The sequence below is a fragment of the Odontesthes bonariensis genome, chromosome 21, assembly GCF_027942865.1.
Source record: "Odontesthes bonariensis isolate fOdoBon6 chromosome 21, fOdoBon6.hap1, whole genome shotgun sequence".
Classification (NCBI taxonomy): domain Eukaryota; kingdom Metazoa; phylum Chordata; class Actinopteri; order Atheriniformes; family Atherinopsidae; genus Odontesthes; species Odontesthes bonariensis.
This window is the reverse complement of record NC_134526.1, coordinates 8,626,592-8,647,447: the sequence shown is the minus strand read 5'-3', so window position 1 is coordinate 8,647,447 and position 20,856 is coordinate 8,626,592. Positions and strand designations below refer to the sequence as shown.

The window sequence follows — 20,856 nt, the reverse complement described above, 5'->3', positions numbered from 1 at the left end:
GGTCTTTAAAAAAAATACTTACTCTCTGTACGCATGATCCAAATATGGTGTAGGGTGTATCGTGCACAGAAAACCCATCACTTCTTGTTTGTCTTCAGTTCTGTAGGGACAATAAAGAGAACAGATTAGCGCACATATCCAAAGGTTAAGATGGCAGAGGGAGGCGCTTAGATGCATTACAGTAGGTTACAGTGCAGTTACTTTTTACAGTGAGCAGGTGGACTTACAGGCTTTCAGGCTTGTCTTTACATTCTTGATGGTTCATGATGAAAACTGCAGAGGATCTAAAAACTTCAGGAGTATCTGAATTCTTGTAATTATAAAGTTCAGGTTAGAAAGTAACATCAATCACAAGTTGTCACTTTGGATGCATGTTTATATCAAGTGTAAATCCTCTCTTGGACTCTATTCATAGATATTGACTGATATCTTTGACTGAGTTTCTGGCAGACAGGTTGTGACTAATGTGATAATCACACTCATAATGACTTGCACTTCATGATATCATGTTAGCCAGTCTCATGTGGTGTCTTATTCTGAATACCTCATACATGCGGTACACAGTACGTACTTTGTAGAGTGTGACTGTTGATAATGTGGAACTATAGTAAACTGAACACAGCAATTTGTGCTCTCACCTGAAATGAAAAACCTGAATGAACCCAACATTTGAAATATGATTGTTAGGAGCCCCATTTTTCAAACATTTACAATATGTCAAACCTCCAATCACATACCGAATATGACACCAATGACAACAGTTTAACACACTAACAGGGCTGACAGTGGATGCACCTCCTGAGAGGTTAGTTGTACCTCCTTTTTTTCTAACAGTTTGACACAGTGATGCTGACATTTTTTGCCTCGTTCACACTGACCAAACCGATGTGATTCAGTGCCACCTCTGCGTGTGCTTAACATGCTTGTTGAATCAGTGAAGTTTGTTTGACCCCACTTCGTATCTCACAGCCCGAACCGAGGAGCAGCGATGCACCATATGAAATGATCTATAATAACTGGACAGGATTGTCAATGCAGGTATCCGTAGTTATACTATTCCTTGTCACAATGAACATTTCAAATATCTAAAATGACATTCTTTCTATCCACAATGAACAGTTACGTCATTTCTCCTGTCATTTCCCATTCATGTGTGTTGGGTTTTCACTTTCAGATGACCAAAATTGCATTCTTTCTCGATAGAATGAACATTGTGGATACTAACCTAATGATATCTGCAATAGGCTACACATTAGTCAAGTAGTCAAATGTTAAAATGAACACAACTTTTGAAGGATTTTCAAATATATAAAAAAGTCTAAATATATCTTTAACTTGTATTTTTAACTACAGTTCAGACTATCTATCTATCTATCTATCTATCTATCTATCTATCTATCTATCTATCTATCTATCTATCTATCTATCTATCTATCTATCTATCTATCACTAAAAAAAGACTATTCGTGTCTTACAAAAACTTGGTCAAACTTATCTCGAATGAGTCAGCTGTTCACAAAGGTGGACAAATCAAAGCATCCGTGTTATTCATGTTGTTATTCATTATGATAACATTCCAGCCAGGCTATGAGTCCTAAATATAAGTACATAATAATTGTATCCAACAGGATTTTCCACCACGTGTACCTTAGGGCTGAGGCAACTTTTTTGTTTTCAGATTAAGACTTTACTTGATCAATAAAAGGGAATATTATGGTGTGTGCTGCCGGAAAGGCAGTTTATGAGCGAACAGCCACACGCGCACGAAGACATGGCAAGTACGTGCCCGTCAACAGACTCTGATCACGTGTACGACGTGCGTCCGATTGTGGGTCAGTAAACAGGCAACGTTAGAGCGGCGTCAAGCCAGAGACAAAACCGGATATAGCACATATTTACTTTATATTGAATAATTATACAGAAAACAAACATTTTGATGATAGTAACTCATTTAATTTGTCATTTGACACGCATTAGAAACGTTTTTACAAATACAAGTGATCCTCTGGCTTATGAATCAGTAATGCTTGCAACTATCTGGAATCAGTAGATTTGACGTTTAGTAATAGTATCCCAAATTTACGACAATTTGATTATTAAACAAAGATTAATTAACAATAAAGTCCTTATTTAATTACAAACCGGAGCAAAACATTTATTTTATAAAGAGAAAAAAAGAAAAAAAAGCAGCGGCAAAGCAGGCTTTTATTTTGAAAGTGATAACCGGAAACGTTGCAATTGTAGCTTTCTAGCTTGCTGTCACTGGTGTCAAGCTTAGCTAGGGGAGAGAAACCGTGGGTGAGGGCAGTATACGTATGACTAAAAGAAGATTAGGCTCGATTATCATCTGGCAACGTGAAAGAAAGAAACTGAAAGGGTGAGTGAAGATCCTCCTTCGTTGTGTGATCCATAGTGCCGTGTCTCAGTTTCTGTTTAAGCCTGAAAATGGAGGTGAAATGTGGTTCCATCATGAGGAGGTTGCACACAACACTGAACAAACAACAAGATAAACAACAACAGCTGCAGCAGCGTTAGCAGCCGGGCTGATAAATCTAAAGCATGCAGTTTGAAATGAGGTGGATGTGATTCCAAAGACGGCGGTGAAGGGGGTCAGCAGAGAATAAAGCCTCTGCAAAGCGCTAACGTTGCACAAGCTACAGTTGTTAGCATTAGTTGGTGTTTTGCAGAGGAGGTGGGGGCTGCGACAGACACTACACAGACTGTTCGGGTTTATATGTTTATCTACACAAATGTAAACGTGTGCAATCGGTCTATCGATCCATAAGCATAACTTACACAACGAAGAAGCACTCCGTGGAAGGTCCTGACATTTTAAAGTCTCACAGTTGACGTTGTTTTTGTTTTATTTCGCATTATTTTTGCAGATATCACCAGCAACTTGGCAACATCTCTTCTCTCCCCTGGCTCTCCAGTGTGTAAGGACACCGCCCAAAGTACCATATCTTAAAGTCACCCAGTGCCTCTTTACCTGATAAGTTCCTGATTTCCCCCGCATCTTCATTAGTGCAAAAACTGTCTGCAAACTACACCAGCAAGAAACTAACAAGTCAGACGCATCCCACCTACCAAAGTCAGTACTTTATTAAGTTCCGTGCCCGATTCAGACACTATCTGGGTCTAAATCCTCAAAAGTCTTCATCAGCATCACTCAGTTATCTCATCAAGCCAGTCCAGTTAAAGATTCTGTAAACAGTACTTAGCACCATTATGGCCTCCATAACTCAGATGTCCGAGCCTGAGATCCCAGACAACCACAAAGAGAGCTGGCTGGCGCTGCTCTCTGCTGCGGAGACGTATTGCCAAAAGTCCGGCTGCGACCTGGCCATACTCACAGCCTGTAAGAAGTTCCGCTTGTCGACTGGAGAAGGAGAAGGAGGGAAGAAACGGGAGGGCAGCGCTGCCTTTCCAAGGGAGTGTGATTTCTCATATAACGTGTGGGGTCAGGGATTTCTGGCTGAGTCGGCACGCCGGTACATGGATGACATTGGCGTGCTGCACTCCACCACCATGCTGACCGCCCAAAAGCACACACGCCAAGCCGGAGAAGAGGGAGGAACCAAGGTGGTGGTTAACTTGACCTCTGACCCCGGACACAGGGAGGTGAGTGGACTGCTTGTAATGCCCGCCACGCTGAGATGTTCGCTCAGAAGGTTTGCGTGCATAATGTGATTGGTTCTCTGTTGACGTTACAGAGCTTTACGGGTGAGGGTGGCGTGGGTGGAGTCAGTCCCAATAGTAGACTGTACTCCCAAAGCTACCCGTCGATCTACAGCTCAGAAGCTATGAGTGGGCAGGGTGGTGGGCAGAACGATAATGGAGAGAGGGAGCGGGAGAGGAGTGCTCTGGAGGCCGAGCGCGGGAGACAGAGGTCTGGGATCGTGGATTTGGAAGAAGAATGTGAAGATGAAGAAGAGGAGGAGGACGATATGGATGAGAGACGGCCCTATGGCAATGAAAGTGCTGGTGAGGAATGGAATAGTAAATCGTTGTTAGTTGTTGGTGGGCACTGTTCTCCTTCAATGCAGCACACAGAGGAGAGGTGGCTTCCACCCTGAATGAAACTTTCCAATATATTACGTCTCGATTCTGATTTTGTTTCAGGCGTTTTCTCGATGGACGAGGACTCTCTTTCTCGGGACTGTGAGCCGTTCTTTGAGTCTGATGGAGAAGAGGAAAGCACCGATGGTGAGAGTTTTGTTGTACTCGCTGAAAGTTTTCACTTACAAGATGCACCGATATATATTTAGAGGACTTCCACTTTCCCTTTTCCATCTACACCAGGGTCATTGAGCGAGGACGCCCCGCCGCCATCCCGTGGCATGGCTATGGGTCAGCCAGCCTTCTCGGCCCGCCATGCCCACCCCATGGCTCTGGCCCGCTCTCTACCCGTTTCCGTGCCTGTGTGGGGCTGCAAAGGCACCAGAGCTCAGGGAGACAGTAACAGTGGCGAACGGGTGAGCACAAGTTGTTTCCAGAAGGATTGCACATTGTCAGCATTGCAAAGGGAGATTCGTGGACTCCCTTGTCTTTTAGATGGAAAAGTGCCATGCTCACCTTTTTACTGTGCTGCAAACCCTAACCTGAGTCTGGTTAGGTCAGGCCAACTTCGGTCTACTGTTTGAAATAAAAATGTATTGGCACTTTTATAAATCAGAAGTCACAGACATAGAATTGGTTGAAAACAATAGTTTCCATCAAGGTTTTTTGATGGGCATTTTAGAAGTCGCACATTAGAAAAGGTTGATGGAAACGGCTAAATTTGGAAAAACATCAACGAACAAAAAGGTTGTGGCTCAGTTGATTTGGTTTCTGCTTTCTTTGATGAAGAGTTGTGGTGTATCATGTGAGGTGGAAATGCCGACGTACAGTGCATGCCACTCACTCCACTGAACACATTATCCACATGAAATCAACTCTTTCTGCTTCTGGACAGCAAACATGGCCGATTCTTGCACATGAAATTACGACAGGTGAAAGAATCCCTGAAAAAATGTCAATTGTCCACTTTCCTCTTGGTTTTGTTTGTCTTCTGCTTTGAAGTTTTTTGTCCAGCTACTCTGTTCATTTCAATCGTGTAGTCTAGCCTATGCTGCCACCTGCCAACATCACTACTCCACCTATTTTCATTTACACCCAACCAGGTAATGCACGTGAGCCTGATGGTTTTGCAAAAAGTTAAAAAGTTTGCCTGAAATTTGCTTCACAACTGGATGGAAACAGCTGCAGCCTCCGCACACTGTTTCTGATGATGAGCAGACTTTAGGATTCAATAAGATGATGTTTATATATGTTCCATTCAAACAAATGGAACTAAACGTACAATCTTTTTCTTCTGGACGATTCTTGCATAGAGCATGTTTAATTTCTGTGTTTTTTGACAACATCTATTTATCTAAAAACATTTAAACTATTAAAGAAAAATAATCCTCACCTTTGTTGAGATGAGTATTGCAACTAGTGTTTCCTCTGCTCCTTATTATGTTTCAACTGTGCAGATAAGTTGTGTGGATTATTTTAATCATGGTTTCATCTTTTGCCATTACATGCCCATATGCCCATTTCATATCAGGACTATAATCTTCAGGCAACCTAAAGACAACCACACCAAGTTACACTGACTCTGACAGCTGGTGAACCTGTAGTGCATGAGAACATGAGCCCAGCTTAATGTCTTTTATCAGATTGCTGTCATTTAATAAGTTTGACCTGTTGTGAAATCATTTCTGGAGCAATTTAAAAGGGGGAAATATGTAAAAGACGGTGTTAACTGTTGGTAACTGTTTACGCAAGTAGGCTAGAAGTCTAATATAATCCACGATAGCCGGTAAGATCAGTAAGAGCTGCAGAGCTGGTCTGGTAACATACTTATTCTTAAGGGTGATGTGCAGACTTGTTACATGCTTTGTCAGATTGGCAGAAGTTCTTAAGAATACATGTGACAAAAACAAATCCTCCTGAGAGAAGGAAAATGTGTGTTAGCTTAATTGAAAAAATTCATTACAGGCAGGCAACTGTTGTTTTTAGCTGTTTTTAGGCGTCAGTTGATCCTGACATATTTCATTCTGTCCAAAGACAAAGACGCCATTCAGTTCTCACGACTGATCCACCAGCTAACAGCCACAGCGGCTTCTTCGGTTCATGTGACCGTAAAAGTGTCTGAGGTCATTCTAGGCAAGTAACGTCTCAGAATGTCAGAAAGGCTGAAAGCAGTCTGAAGACGATCTTTGTTTCCAGGTTTAAAACGAAGTGTCCTGTGTGTTGGTCTCTTAGGTGGGCTGTGCTGACCTGGAGCACATCGCTGCCAGTATGAAAGCCCTGCTGGCCCCCGGAGCCACTGACGGCACGGAGATGTTCGGGGCTCTGCCACGACCCCGTCTCAACACAGGGGACTTCTCTCTCAAGCACTGAGAGGGAGATGATGATGAGAGAGCAGAGAGAAACCGAAAGGGATAGAGGCAGAGGGTTGGAGAGAAGTTGTCATGATGAGCAGAGACCTGGATTTTCTGGCAAACGTGACGTACAGTTAGTGAAACCGTGTGAAAGCTCGTATCTCCATTTATCTTTCACTAACCTAAATTATCGGCACATGCTTTCAGGAGTAACTGTCGTGAAGAAATGTTATCAACACTAATGACATTCTCAACACTACTACCCCCACGCTTTGTCACCAAACATCTCGCATTGATAGCTACTACACGGACAACAACACTACATTCGGATTGGGCATCAACATGTCTGCATAGTGGCCCGCAGCACCGAACAACGGGGACTCTGTAACGGTGTGTAAAGTAGTTTTGACAGGTTTGTCCTTTGGTCAGATTACTTGTGAAGTGATTAGATCTTTGGGAAAAAACATCAGGATCTGTTTCATTTTAAGAGATGTGTGGCAAATACTTAGTTATTTGTTAAAGATTTTATTTTCTTTCTTCTCAGTTGTTGAATCCAAAGATTAATGCCGCCCTCAGCTTTGTTAAATGGGATGTTAGAATCAATAAGTTCAAAGAAAACTGGGTTTCATTCACGCATCATTATCCTTAAAATCTGATTAATTGGCAATTAAATGGAGCTTGGTCCAAGCCACAGATGTCTCTTTATGCCACTGTTAGTATTATATTAGTGGCATTCGTGCTTTTTACTGCCATCATTTTGCTACAAATAATTGGTCTCCATTTTCTCTGTTGTAAATCCAAATTTCCACAGTGATTCTGTTTAACAGTCATTGTAAATAGATGCTCATCAAAGCGCAGTCGCCATGCGATAAAGAGATGGCTGCATTAAACAAGCTGGAGCACAGGTCGCAGATGATGGAAATGGTGGTGGAGACGTGGCGTTTCTCAGTTTTATTCAGCTTTCCGGCTTAAAAAACTGTGAAAGGCTGCGATGCTGCTGCCAGAAATGAGAGGATTGTGGTTTTTCCCCTGAGTTTTTCCCAAGTCCAGGTCCTGGGGCCCCTCTTGCATGTTTCAGATGTCTCCCTGATCTTACACCCCTGATTCAGCTGAATGAGTCAAGACTCATTCATCTGAATCCATCATGTTGGAGCAAGAAACTCTGTAAAACACTCAGAGCAGGGGTTTCCCCTTTATAAAATAGTCTTAAGATTGTTTTCCGATGGTGTGCTTACATCCAATTCATAAAAAAACAATACTCATGAATCTTATTTGTAACTTAACCACCAGAGGTTGAGAAATGTCAAATCAGCTTATTTTGACTGCACCTGCTTTGATAGCCCCTCAAAGAGAGAATTGCCACGACCAGAAAGAGAAATACAAACTCTCACACTTGTAACTGCTCTCACATTGTTCATAAAGCTCATACAAACTTTCCCCACAGGCTTAAACTTATATGTAACCCAACCTGTGTTGCCTTCACATAACCAGCAGAAAAATTACATGAAAGCCAAGACTTTCCTTAGATACCAGATCATTTCGACATCAAAGGAAGGTTTCATAACTGTTATTTTCTAAATCAATCACCTAAGACTGTTCTATAAATGCGAACCCGATGTGGAGAAATCATCTTGGCCCAAAGCCCTTTGGATCCAGGTCCATACATAAAGCAAAGATGTCACAGCCGGCAGTATCCTTGTTTTCATCAGTCTGTTGCAGAGAAAACTCATTTCCAAAATGTTCTTTGAATGTTTGAAAGTATCAGACAGAGTCCAGATTTGATTGGCAGGAGACCATGTACCATTACTCCAAAAATGACCTTTCAGAGACCAATCATGAGGTCAGTTTGAACTGTTAACTTGCATCATGTACCGGGTAAGATGACCAACAGGTCTATTCCTTTTTATGCAGGGGTAGAAACCACAGAAAAGGTTGATTTAACATGAAGCTTACGGCTTTTGAGATGTGAGCAGAGGACACCAGCACCTCCTCATTACATGCCTATTTTTAATTTTGCCAATGAATGACTGACTGATAGAATGATTGTATATCAATAATGAGTTCTAGGGGATGGTATTGTTTTTTTTCTTTTCTCTTGCTCTGTTATTGAAATGATTGAATGAATGAGAAAAAAACTGTGTGTGTGTGAGACAATAAGAGAGATGGAATTGATTTGAAAGGCAACGTGTCCATCTCTGACATAAAAATAAATAAAAAATAAATGTTCAGTTCAGTACTTTCATGTTTTAAATAAAGAAGCAACACCAAGAGAAGAGTCTTCTTTCTGTGCACTCATGTTGGCAGACATTTCAGGATGCAATATTATTATAGACCTCTAGAGGGTCTCAGCAACCTACGTGAGTGGAGAATAACGTGGCATCACACATTAATTCAGTTTCATGTTTTTCTATTGCACAACATTCAGAACATAAAAAAGATACAGGCTAAAATCAAACAAGCACTCCAGCTAATTCAAAGGCTTATATGCAATAAATAGACCCTAAACCTAGCATGTTTATCTACCTTGCATGTACATTTCCACATAAGCAATATTTAATAAAACAGTTAGGGATTTGGAGTGTGATATAAACTCAATAAGCTTCTTCATGTATTCATAGAAAGCAGACAAAATCTACATAGATACCACCACAAGCTTCAGTTCGGCTTCACGCCTCCCACACTTGTTCCCCACATTTCACCCTTCTGTTTTCCCCACTTGTGCTAATCCTTCTTCTGAGTCACTGCCCATTTTTATGAATAAGACAGAAGGAATTTGCGCCAATCCAGAACCCGGGAAAAACCTTTCCCTCCAAGCTGGTTTTATATGTGTGAATCAGTCGCACCTCCTTCTCATCTTCCCCCTCCACCAAGAGAAACTTAATGATGCCAGCAGGCTGGTCGACGTAGACGCCGATGGTGGAGGACGAGGGCAGCTGGAACTCCATGTTCTCGCTGTTGTGCCAGATTTGGTAGCAGGAGCCAGACAAGCCGACGCCCCAGGAGCTGCTATTTTCCCCTAAGCCGCAGACTCCATCCTGGCTCTTCCGGGGTGCGCTTTCCAAGACCACCCCGATCACCACCCAGCCATCATAGTCCACCTCCCAGTAGCCTCGACAACCCAGCAACCCTTCCTTACACAGCACCTGAAAGGTGTGACATGGCACAGCAATACATTTGTGTTAGTGAGCAACAGTTTAAAGTCACTTAATGTGAATATCAGAATTAAAGCTCTAACAATGAGTTCAATTGGAGTGATCCACAGGTTGTCCTGAAGGCATCTGTTTTGACAATTAAGCTCCTGTATGTGACATTTTCAAGGATTTATTGGCAGAAATGAAATCTGATATTCATAACTATGTTTTTGTCAGTGTGGTTTCATGGAATCTGAGTAATTTATATCAAAAGATACTGCAGATCATACTCGGACAGTAGTCCAGAAAGGACAAACCACACACTGGCTCTTAAAGCTGCAGTCTGCAGGATTTGTTGTTGTCATACGTAAAGTTCTAATTTTTGGCATTTTAAGAGTTTACATGATCTATCAGAACACTTGAAGTTGAAAACGGTGACCTCCGTAGTCGCAAAATGCAAGAAATGCTTATTTTTTAACCAAAAAATAAAAAGCTTTTCAACTTCCTGTCCCGCCCCATCAAAACACATGAGAACTCGTGCACGTCTACGTGCACGCCAGATTCGCGTACACGGCTCCTCATTCATCAACTCACCTGTCATTTGCGATCATGGAAGACACAGTAAGTAGACTAGCCCGTAATGATGTTCAATAGTCTAGATAAATAAGCGTGGGGACGAGCCTACCTTGTATCGCGCGTGCACAATCGGTGATTGACAGGCAGCAGAGCCCAGCTCGTAACCTGATTGGTTACCTTTTACCGGTCCGGTCTGCAATTTTGTAAACAAACCTGCTGGCTTTGGAGGGACCTAGCGGGACATATAGGGGACCTAGAGAACTCTTTTTTTTTTGTATTGGGGTATTTAATGTACTACTTTCAGAATCCCCGGACAGTTCCAGGCATTATGCTTGAAAAAGAGTTGCAGACTGCAGCTTTAAGCATTTTCTTTTGTGTTTGGTTGCTATGTGCAATTTATGCCACAAGATGTCACTACATCCCACACACTGAATCTTTTAAGCAGTTTCTCAAACAAAAACGTCAATGACTTTCTTGTTCCGGCTTCTAAAAGCTGAGTCATGTCACAGTGAAAGATGAGTAATGCTTTAGGTTTGGTGTGACTCATCAGGTTTTAAGTCTGAGAGACTGTAGTAAGAAAACAGGTATTCTTTTAGGATTGAATTGATTAGTCGCTAACATAATAAGCACTGATAAGTTGATAAGGCAAAGAACTATCAGTTGCAGCCTAATCTAGCAGTAACCTAGTAGCCTAGTTATGCATTCTAAAAAAAAAACAAGAATCTCACAAAATGATATATGAGTGGACACAGGTGAACGAATGTGTACTCCAGTAAAAATAATGGTACCTTTACTTTTACTTAAATTCCTCTTCCAGCTTCAAATCCTAAACATTTAGTGCTTTTTCTAACATTTGTTTTTACTCAGTTATGTAGTCAATTATATTAAGCATCTATTACTAGAAACATTCCAGCTTGATTCCAGATTTTATACACCATAATGTCTTAAGAAGCTTATAGGCTATTGTTGAAATGACTGAATTTGATAAAAGTCGTGTCTCGGATTGATACTTAATGTATCATAACTATGAGTTCAAGGTAAAATGATTCAACATTCAAAAAGGAGATAAAAATGAAATAGTACATAATAAATACAAATTTACTTGTTTTTTCTCCTTTTTTATGCCATTTAGCACCTTACACCTGTGAATTTCTCAACCGCTGAGATAAAGAGGATTTGGGGTACCTGAAAAACTGGGCTCAGTGATCAATCAGCCACAGGAGCACTTTTTCTGTGTGAAAAGCTCTGGTTTGGTCTTAATTTCATTCTGACACACACAACTAAATTAAGACTGTGACACTGTAAGTGGGCCTTTTCCTTCAGTCTTAGGCCTACCTGTGGGGAGTCTTCATATCTCTCAGGCCTGTTGGGATATGGGCAGACTGCATCAGTCGTACGGGCCACCTTGGAGCCACCCTCAGAAATCCACAGCAGCTTCTGGGCAGTTTTATCATCCAGAGAGAGGGGGAACCGGTCTGAGAACATTATTTGGGGATATACAAACTGAGAACAGAAGGCTGAGGGTCTTATAGTGTTATAATATTATAAAAAGACACTTTAGATCGAGAATTTAGAATAAGGTTCTGTTTCAAAAGCTGAATGTGACCAAGATAGAAGTTAGGGGACACTCAGAACAGAGCTCACCTGGATGTAAAGTGGTAGCTGAATTTAAAAGTTTCAGATGTTCAGAATTTGCTTTCTACTGCAATAAAGTACATGTTCAGCATGAAAGAAAAAATGATAGGATCAACATTCACATCAAAGTACTTGGGTATGTCACCGACAGAGTCAGATTATCTGACGGCATTATGGAAAAGATCTCTGTTTAAAGGAAGGAAAATCTCAAAAATCTGTTTCAAAAGCAGAGATGTGCTGAAGACTGTGTAAAGGTTTTATTTGGAGTCTAAATTCTTCCTCATCCTGTCTATACTTTATGGGAGCTTTGCTTTGGATAGTCTGGCTCAAATAAATGTCAATAAACAGTCAAAAATTAGCTACATATTCCACTCTGTCATGGGCAAATAAATAAATGCAAGCAGTTCCTCTGTATCATAAGGTACCACTGAAATATGTCAGGTTTGATAAGCAACAGTGTGATTTTTCCTTTTTCTAAACACCATATAACACACCTCCCTGTGCAAAAACAGGAGTGACATTACTGAGACTGGAGGAAGCAAAACTTTCTTTCCTAAATGTTATCTTTCATGACAGTTTGAACCTTTCAAAAGGGTTATTCTGAATATCAGTATTTTACACCTAAATACAAAGAAAAAAAGAGCCCATCTTGAAAAATCCAAGAATTTTCTTTATAGTTTGGAACTTGCAAAAATGGGAAATCTTGTTTGATTTTTGGCCTTAAACACAAGTTACTGTGTTTGCATTTAACTGAGACTCTCGGCTTCAAGAATTCGAGGTCAAGGCCAAATTTATTTATAGAGTACATTTGAAAAAATACTTTACAATCAAATAAAATGTACAACAAAAAACAATAAAACACAGCCACTGGCTGGTTGCTGTAGTAAATCAGTCCAGATTCAGTCCAGAACTGCATTTTTCTTTAAGAATAAGCCATATTTTCATGTATGCTGTCTGTTTTAAACATGTTTGCTGTTGTAATTATTGCAGTGGGGTAATTAATGCACAGTAAAATCGAACAATGACGTATTTAAAAATCTAAGAAGGTAAAACAGCCTTACATTTCATGAAGTCAGCCCTGGTGGTTGGCTCAGGGATATTTGGCTCATATGGTGGCAGTTTTTCTAAAGAGAGATGTGAGGAAATGCATTAAACAAGAGTGCTTTATCAGTAATTAAGATGACATCCTGGATGATCTCATTGTTAAGCAATTTACAAAGACTTCTCCATAGAAATGCTCCATGCTGGTCTTTACCTTCTTGACCATTGCAGCCTTTCCTCCCTGGAAAAGAAAAAGAAGTGTCATTTCACTGCTATCTACCGCAGACACTGTGTATAGAATCACAGCTTCTGCTCAGAGAATCCTCTCAGATCAGTTTAGATAACAAAGAAGTGAAATGCAGAGCACTCAGGGTGGCACTGCTGGTTACTCCAAACCTTTTCATCTTTCTCTGTAGGCTCCTCACTCATCAAAGCTGCTGCCACCACCACTCATCTGCAGTAAATCACCTGCTGCTCTCAACATACTGTAGATCAGAGTGTGCATGTGTGCAACGTCAGCTCAGCACTGATTCATGAAGCCCTCCAAGCTTCAGGTTTCAGTATAAGAAATCCGGAGGCCAGAGCCCACATTTTTTAATAACACACACTGACAGCAGGGGTCTCATTCTAAGAATATACTTTCTATATGATGCTGTTGCAACACCGCAGAGGGAGTGTTTGTTATGCTGTGGGATGGTGTGTAATCTGCTCCTTTGTTCCTCCTCCAGTGTATGAGTCATGTCATCTTCTCATCGATATTTGGAGAAAGGTGTAATTCCATATAGGTCGCCATCAGTCACCTGTCTGTGTTGGTCACCTGTGCTTGAGTGAGCGGTTCAGATTTCAAATAAGGAATCATTACTCACCCATCAGACAGTTACATTGCTGCTGTCACTTGATTTCCTTCTTATTCTATATAAAGAGGCTTCAAACTGTGGTCATGCCTCTGACGTAAATTAGTGGATGTACGAACGGGCTTCCTATTCTTAAAACGAGATATATGGCCCTATGATTAACTATGATAGCTCATTATGTTAAATATATCATTTCCCCTCTTATATCCAAACATTGTCCACTTCAGGCTGTTTTAGATTCACTGCAGGATGCATTTCTAGGTTTTAAAGCTGTCATTATCATGTTCTTTAATGAGCTCAACTTCACTTGGCGACACCTGCTTTATCGATGTAAACAATGCATGGCAATTTGCTTGTCAAATGTTGAGCGTTGCAAGATTTTGGATCAATTTTGTAATGCGTCGTGTGTTTCCATCATTTGTTTAAACATTTAAAAATATTCAAGCTGTAGAAAAATGGTTAGGTATTATAGTGGTCTGTTGAATTTAGCAGTAACTATATTAGAGGGAAGAGCTTTAGTTTTTCAAACACGAAAAGAGACCTCGATGTATTAACTAAACACAAGACAGAATCTAAAAATGCTATTGGATGATCTTACACAATGTTCAGACCTTAATTTGATGATTGAAAGTCCATCCATCCATCCATTTTCTATACCTCTAACAGGCTTGGATGATCTTTTAACAGACTCGCCACAACTAAGGCAAACCTAATCTTAACTGCCTGTCAATGTTAATTTATTAGACAATATCTGTAAACATAACTGATAATTAAAACATATATTTGAATGTACTCAGATTTAAGATAACCTGAATTTAGACATTTATTGCTGTACTTTTCATTATTAAAATCACTGTTGGTATATGCATTTTCAGAGTTTAGTCATATTTATGTATTTGTATTCAAGCATGTCCATATTTTCTTGAATTCATATCTCATTTGGATTTGAGTGTTTAGTTTGTTGATATCTGGACAAGTATGCTATTTGTGGGATGTTTCATGACATTATGCAACTAGATCTTTGAAACGATTAAATATAAAGTTCACAAGCTTTGTGTTTATGTGGCTGTAACTGAATTCTGAAAACATGAATATGAATGCATGCATTTCCAATGAAAGCCTCCCTTTTTACAAAAGATGACAGCTTGTCTTTGATCTCAGCGTTACTGGCTCTGCATGTGCCTGAGGAGGGTCAGCGACATGTCTGAGCCAGAGGATATGTAACCTCTCCAGCCTCAATGACCCTTAGCTGGGGAGGATGCCAGCAGCAGGACAACCAGTAAGACAAACAGAAGTACAACTGAAGTCACTAAGACCAGAAAATCTGATAATTGACTGAGTTTGCAGACAATAACAGGACCTCACTAAAGATTAGGATTGGGATTACAGATCAGATCTGAGTTTGGACATAAGCTTGGTTAATGTCTATATTGATCACTGTTTTTGAGTTCAAAAGGAAGCGCTCAAACATTTTTACATCATGTACATAATGCTAAGCAGCAGATGTGGCGAAGAGGAAAGCTTTGGCGGGGTGAAGAGGGATAGAATAAAGGTTATGATGCCGTCATTGGAAAATGGGCAAGCAGAGAGCCACTGGTGACAGATCACTTCATCAGTCTTTCTTCCCCTCCACCTCTGATCTTTTCAATCAAGGAAGACGGCGGGTGAAAGAGGGACATGATAAAAGAAAAGCCCTCTGGAGTGTACAAGGTTCGTGAATTATTCAGATTCGAGGAAGATATTTGGAGAAATCCAACACTGTGGTTAAACCACAAATCAGTAAGACATCTCTGGTGTCTATGTGTAGGGGAAGGAGTGAACACATTAGGTACATTTGGAGTGAGATATCAAGCTGGTAAGTTGGGTGACTGAAAATATTTCAGTTCAACCCCCTGTGGATGGCCATCCACGCTCAGCTGGATAAACAGGAAAAGCCCGCAGGGATAAACTCAAAAAGACTGATGACTTGACATCACAGCAATAGAGACATCTAGGACACAGTGGGGTGCGAGACTGAAGTGTGAGGCAGAAAAATATCTACGGGCAGGAGGTGCATGAAAAGACACCACATGAATCAAGTCGGGAATAATGGATGTATGGCTGGGTGAGGCCATTTCTTAGAGGGTATTTCAGCAAGTAACTCAACAACATTTCAGAATAACTTTAAGATTTTAGGATGGATTTACACAAACAGTCATCTGTATGTTTAAAGTTTAATATCTAGTGGTCACGTTCGCTGTCTAGCCAATTGCATCCACATCAGCAGGCTAAATTACCTGTTGAGAAAAAACAAGGCAACTGTGGCATTTCATTAGTTATGGCCAGGCCTTCGGGACACTGTGTCATTCGTAAAACATAAGCTTTTTCTTCATAATCAGAGGAAATGCCACTCAGCTATCCTTAAAATGCTTTCACCTCTTCATGTTTTTGCTCCTATGACAAGTATTCTTCAATTCCCTTTTCACGATACAGCGTCCTATACTGTTAATTCCTCCACTTTCTTTTCCTTTGTGGCCTTCAGAACGGTAATCTTCCTCTTTGTCATTTTGTAGCTGTAATATAGCTGTTTGCTTGTGCAGAAAAACCTGCCGTGAAATGTACACGAGTGGTTAATTCTAGAGTATAAGAACAGATTATTTGGGTTGAAGAGTAACATAGCTTTTGTGACCAAAATCATTCTTGTCTCATAGATCTTTGTTATGGTTACATACTGCAACTTCAAAGAAGTGAAGAGCTAAGCACAGTCCAGCTGAAAGGTCAGCAATGGATCTCAGAATGCTTCACGAGAACTGTTTGTTTTGGACGGTCACAAGGCAGACTTTCCTTTCCCTGATTCCTCTCTCAGTAGGACAGAGCGACATTATCTGAGCAGATCAGGTTCAAAACATCCCACTGACACAGCAAGATCAGAAGATGAGAGGGAGGAGGGAGATCCATGTTCATCCTCCTTGTTCCTGTCAAGTGTCAAGTCTTCCTGGCTGGAAGCCCAGCAAATGATGAACATACAAGAGATGCAAGGGGTATAAACGGCATGGAAGATGGGTGAAGGACTCTGGAAAAGGGTAGAATTCAGGGGTCTTTAAAAGGGTTAACAAGCAGAGAGCAGACTGGCTTCGACTTCTGTGGGCTTCAACAAAATGTTTCCAAATTAAATTTCTCAATCGTGTCCTTTGTATTTTTATTCATCATGCATCAGATGATCTCTTTAATTCATTAGATTTGCCAAATTTTGCATACATTCATTTAAGACAAAGTAAACTTTTGATGTCATAATTTACTCGAGGAGACTTGTGCAGAGACCGGAGGTGCTCTGTTACATAATGCCACAATCAAACAGCCATAAATAACACCAATATGAGCATTTACATTTTGGTACTTAAATAAATGTGCATTTCACACTTCATTAATGTGGCAGCCAGAGAAGGGATTAGCAACGACTGGGGATGTTGATGTCCTGGGCATGTAAGCTGTTATACACAGAGTAAAAAACATCCTAAAGAAGCAGCAAAAATAACTATATATACGATATAGAATATCTACCCGTAAGACAGTTGAAGAATGAAGCAACACATGCACAGCCAAAGACCCCAAAGACAGATAAATATGAGCTCTGAAACTGACTGTGACACTGAGACTGTCAGCGAGATGTTCATTCGTGCACTTTGTTGACATGATTTATAGGCCTGAGAAAACTGGCAGAAGCCAAGGTGAGGAAGGATGTTTGGCTCAGAGCTGACTTACAGGGATGGTCAGCATGAGAACACTTAATAACATCAAATAAACAACATTGGAAACACATAATAAACTAGTAATAAAACACTGTGACAAGCTGTCAATTAAGGTTTAGCTGCTTAGTAGTGACAGGTTGTGTGAGTGAGAAGTAATACAGCAACTACATCTCTGTGATTAGTGGTGATATAATAATGTGAATTTTAAGATCTGAAACCGGGGCAATTGCACAGTTGACATTGTAGAGGGAGACAGAAGGAAAGAAAATTGTCATTCTGTATTCATTTGAGAAAAAAAATACTTTGAAAAGTTTACATGGTATTGAATTATCTGAAGTAGAGAATATCAATTAAATTGATAAAATCCCACAATTTAACCGGCATGTTTGATAATAAGTTACATTTCAATATTTTGATTCTCCTGACAGTGAGGTCAGGGTATGATTTGCCTCAAAGGTGCCTGTAACGCCTCAGATGGTGATGCTTTCTTACCTGCTTTCTTGGGCAAAGGCATGATTTTCTTGGTGTTTGCGGTGCTGTTTGGCATCAGACGAGGTACTCTTGGGATAGTGCTCTGTAGTCATCAGAAGGCCACTTTTATTAACTTCCAAATGAGTGGGGAGGGGGGAGGGGGAGGGGGGAAGCGGAGAGGGGGACATGTATAGGTTTTGGTCAGATTGAATGGAACAGCTACACAAATGGACATTCGTGCCACATGAAGCGCGTGATCCCCTCAAGGGATCAGATTGATGGAGACGGTTCCTGGTATATCCAATATATGCACACATATTTGCATAAACATGGACTGAGCATGTGCACCGGGTACACACCTCAGATCATTCAACACATAACTTTATGATGAACAAGGATAACATATTTGTGGCTATTTTTCCTTTGAGGTTCTATAAATTCAGAATGAATGACCAATAATTTTTAATCTGTCCTCCAAACAAGCTATAGGTGTTATTTTCTGTACGAACAGTGTGTTCCATGAATATGTAAGATGGCTGCCAGATTCTCACCAGGGGGCTGTCATCACCCTGAGATCCCATCCATCAGCAGCTGCTGGTGTAAGGAACTGAGGGCAAAGTGTACTAAACTGCTTGTGCAGGGCTTAAGGCTTGTCACTAGAATGTCAGCAGATGTTCCCACTGTGACTGTTCTGCTGTCTCAAGTAAATTTGTTTAATCTTGCATGGATTTTCTTTTCTTAATGTAACCATGGATGCTTTAAAGTTCTCATAATGAAGCTTATTTCTGTCCATATTTCCGATTGTTTCGGACTGCTTTAAAGTCCCCATTAAGCGTTTGCCTTGGCATGTTTCCAGAATTCCTACTAAAGCAAAAGTTAGGGAGGCATCCCCCCTCCCCCAAAAGCCCAGTCTGCACTGATTCGTCATTTTACTGACCTGACCAGGCACCGCTTGTGATTCTGCATCAGCTCTGCTTAAATACAAGACAAGTATTTCATTGGATGTAAAATAAGTATGCAACCCCGAGTGCAGGTTAAGTCATTATCATCTTTAAAACATTTTTTTCGGGAATGATATCTCTGCCACTACTTGTTTGTCATAGATACCAGAAACAGGTGCACTGGGAGACTTTGATCTTTAAAAGTCTTTGAAAAGCAAAGTTTTTCTGCTTGGCATTTTTTGGGCAGATCAGAATGACGACACTATGCATTTAAGATGACCTTGTCCCAACACTATATCTTACAAAAAGATCACTGCAATGATCGGCATTCTTATCCCATGCCTCCGGCTACACACCCTCTCTGTACCCAGAGCTCCCCCGTCACACCTCGACAGTGTCAGCCGCAGTTGAGTCATGGATCTTAACACTGCCTCACCAACACCCCCCAACATCGGGACTCATTCAGACCTCTTCTTCTTCCCCCTCCGGATTATCTGTGTCCTGCAGTCAGGTGAAGAAGCAGTTGGAAGGACTGAACCACAACAAGGCTACAGGTCTACATGGCATCAGCCCCAGGGTCCTGAAGGCCTGTGGGGAACATCTAAGTGGGATTCGACAACACCTCCTCAACCTTATCCTGAGTCAGGAGAAGATTCCAGTGCTGTGGAAATCCTTGTTCTGGAACCTAAAGAATCTCATCCATCTGCCCTCAGCGACGACAGACCAGTTACCCTAATGTCACACATTGTGAAAGTCCTGAAGAGCTCCCCTAAGTATGCAAGTGAACATCTTTTAGGACCCGCCTACACACATCTTTCCTAGATGCAAGAATTTGCAGAACAGCTCAAATCCTTTGTTAAAATGACCTCAGAATGAGGAAATGAAAAGAAAAGGGATTCATTTTTTGAGGAGACAATCTGATGAGCGGCACAATGATTGTTTCCAGACTACTCACTTTCTCAGAGAGTCACACTTCACTTTCTGGATTGATTTTGTGAAGAGCCACATTGATGGAGAGCTGAGAAAAAACACTAACGCCTGTCTTTGCAGCAATCCTTTTAAACCTGGTTTTTACCAACTTTCATTGGAGTCCAAAGGGTTTACCGGATAAACCACTGCTACTGATGAACATGGCCAGCAGCGCTGAAGTCCACTGCTGGAAAGTGAGAAAGATCCTTTGTATTTTACATCTAATCTGTTAGGTTAATTGAAAACAAAGTCTTTTGTACTGTTTGCCTGGTATTACTGTTTATTTCAGCTGGTCTGGGATCCATCAATCAGTGTCTTCAGCAGATCTGCTCCCTACATTTCAAAGCAGAGATTTCTAGAACTAAGTTTTGTATTCTTGCCAACTTTTTGAAAAAATATTAATTATTTTCAATCATTCACACCTTAGTCAATCTTGGTGGTTAAAAACTAATTTTGTGTTGTTTACACATACTTTAAATGTGGTCTAAATGTTTAGATGAACTTAAAGATGAACTGATTGGAATGTGGTGAAAGGTAATTTATAACTCACAAAACTTGGTTTTGCAAGTCATTTTTTACACATAATGACATAATATTAAATGTTTATTATTCAACACCATAACTAAGAATCAGAAGGACAGAAAGTCATCACATTTCATATTTGGTTGGATGAAGAATTGCAACAAATTTTGGTTACAACCATAAACAGTCGAGACTGAATATATGGGAGGTTGGGATTGTCAAACCTCCAACAGTCAGACCAGTGTGTTGTTGTTATACCAATGGCCTGAAGCTGTTAGTTTAACAATAAGGTTTCTCTTTATACTACAAATAATGGAGTTTTGACTTGCTCCTTTAATTTTGTAATCATGTGAAAGACGTATTATATGTTATATTTTTGTAAGAAACTTGGGTCCTGTCAGGTTGAAGATCTATGTCAAACATTCTCATTTTGAAATTTGTAGCTTTGCAGCAACATCCTGTATTCTCTCATGGCAACAACTTTATGTTCTAACAGCTTTATTGGCCAAACATACAGTTGAAATCATCTATTATAACCTGACTTTTGGAAGAGGGACAAAACCACAAGGGGGTTGTAA

The 20,856-nt window shown here is 40.6% G+C and overlaps 2 protein-coding genes across 2 annotated transcripts; one reads left to right on the top strand and one right to left on the bottom strand.

The window, feature by feature from the left end:
* Positions 1-2,243: 2,243 nt before the first annotated feature.
* akt1s1 (AKT1 substrate 1 (proline-rich)) lies at positions 2,244-8,638 on the top strand. Its single transcript, XM_075454784.1, has 6 exons — positions 2,244-2,377; positions 2,886-3,621; positions 3,714-3,984; positions 4,123-4,206; positions 4,303-4,475; positions 6,292-8,638. The coding sequence occupies exons 2-6, from the start codon at positions 3,229-3,231 to the stop codon at positions 6,427-6,429; spliced, it is 1,059 nt and encodes a 352-aa protein (XP_075310899.1). The 5' UTR covers positions 2,244-2,377; positions 2,886-3,228; the 3' UTR covers positions 6,430-8,638.
* Positions 8,639-8,800: 162 nt separating this feature from the next.
* On the bottom strand, positions 8,801-17,959 carry LOC142372029 (tripartite motif-containing protein 16). The gene is made up of 5 exons (XM_075454785.1): positions 17,868-17,959; positions 13,008-13,034; positions 12,814-12,876; positions 11,453-11,592; positions 8,801-9,553 (listed from the first exon to the last, which is right to left on the bottom strand). The coding sequence occupies exons 1-5, from the start codon at positions 17,920-17,922 to the stop codon at positions 9,149-9,151; spliced, it is 690 nt and encodes a 229-aa protein (XP_075310900.1). The 5' UTR covers positions 17,923-17,959; the 3' UTR covers positions 8,801-9,148.
* Between the last annotated feature and the right edge of the window lie 2,897 nt (positions 17,960-20,856).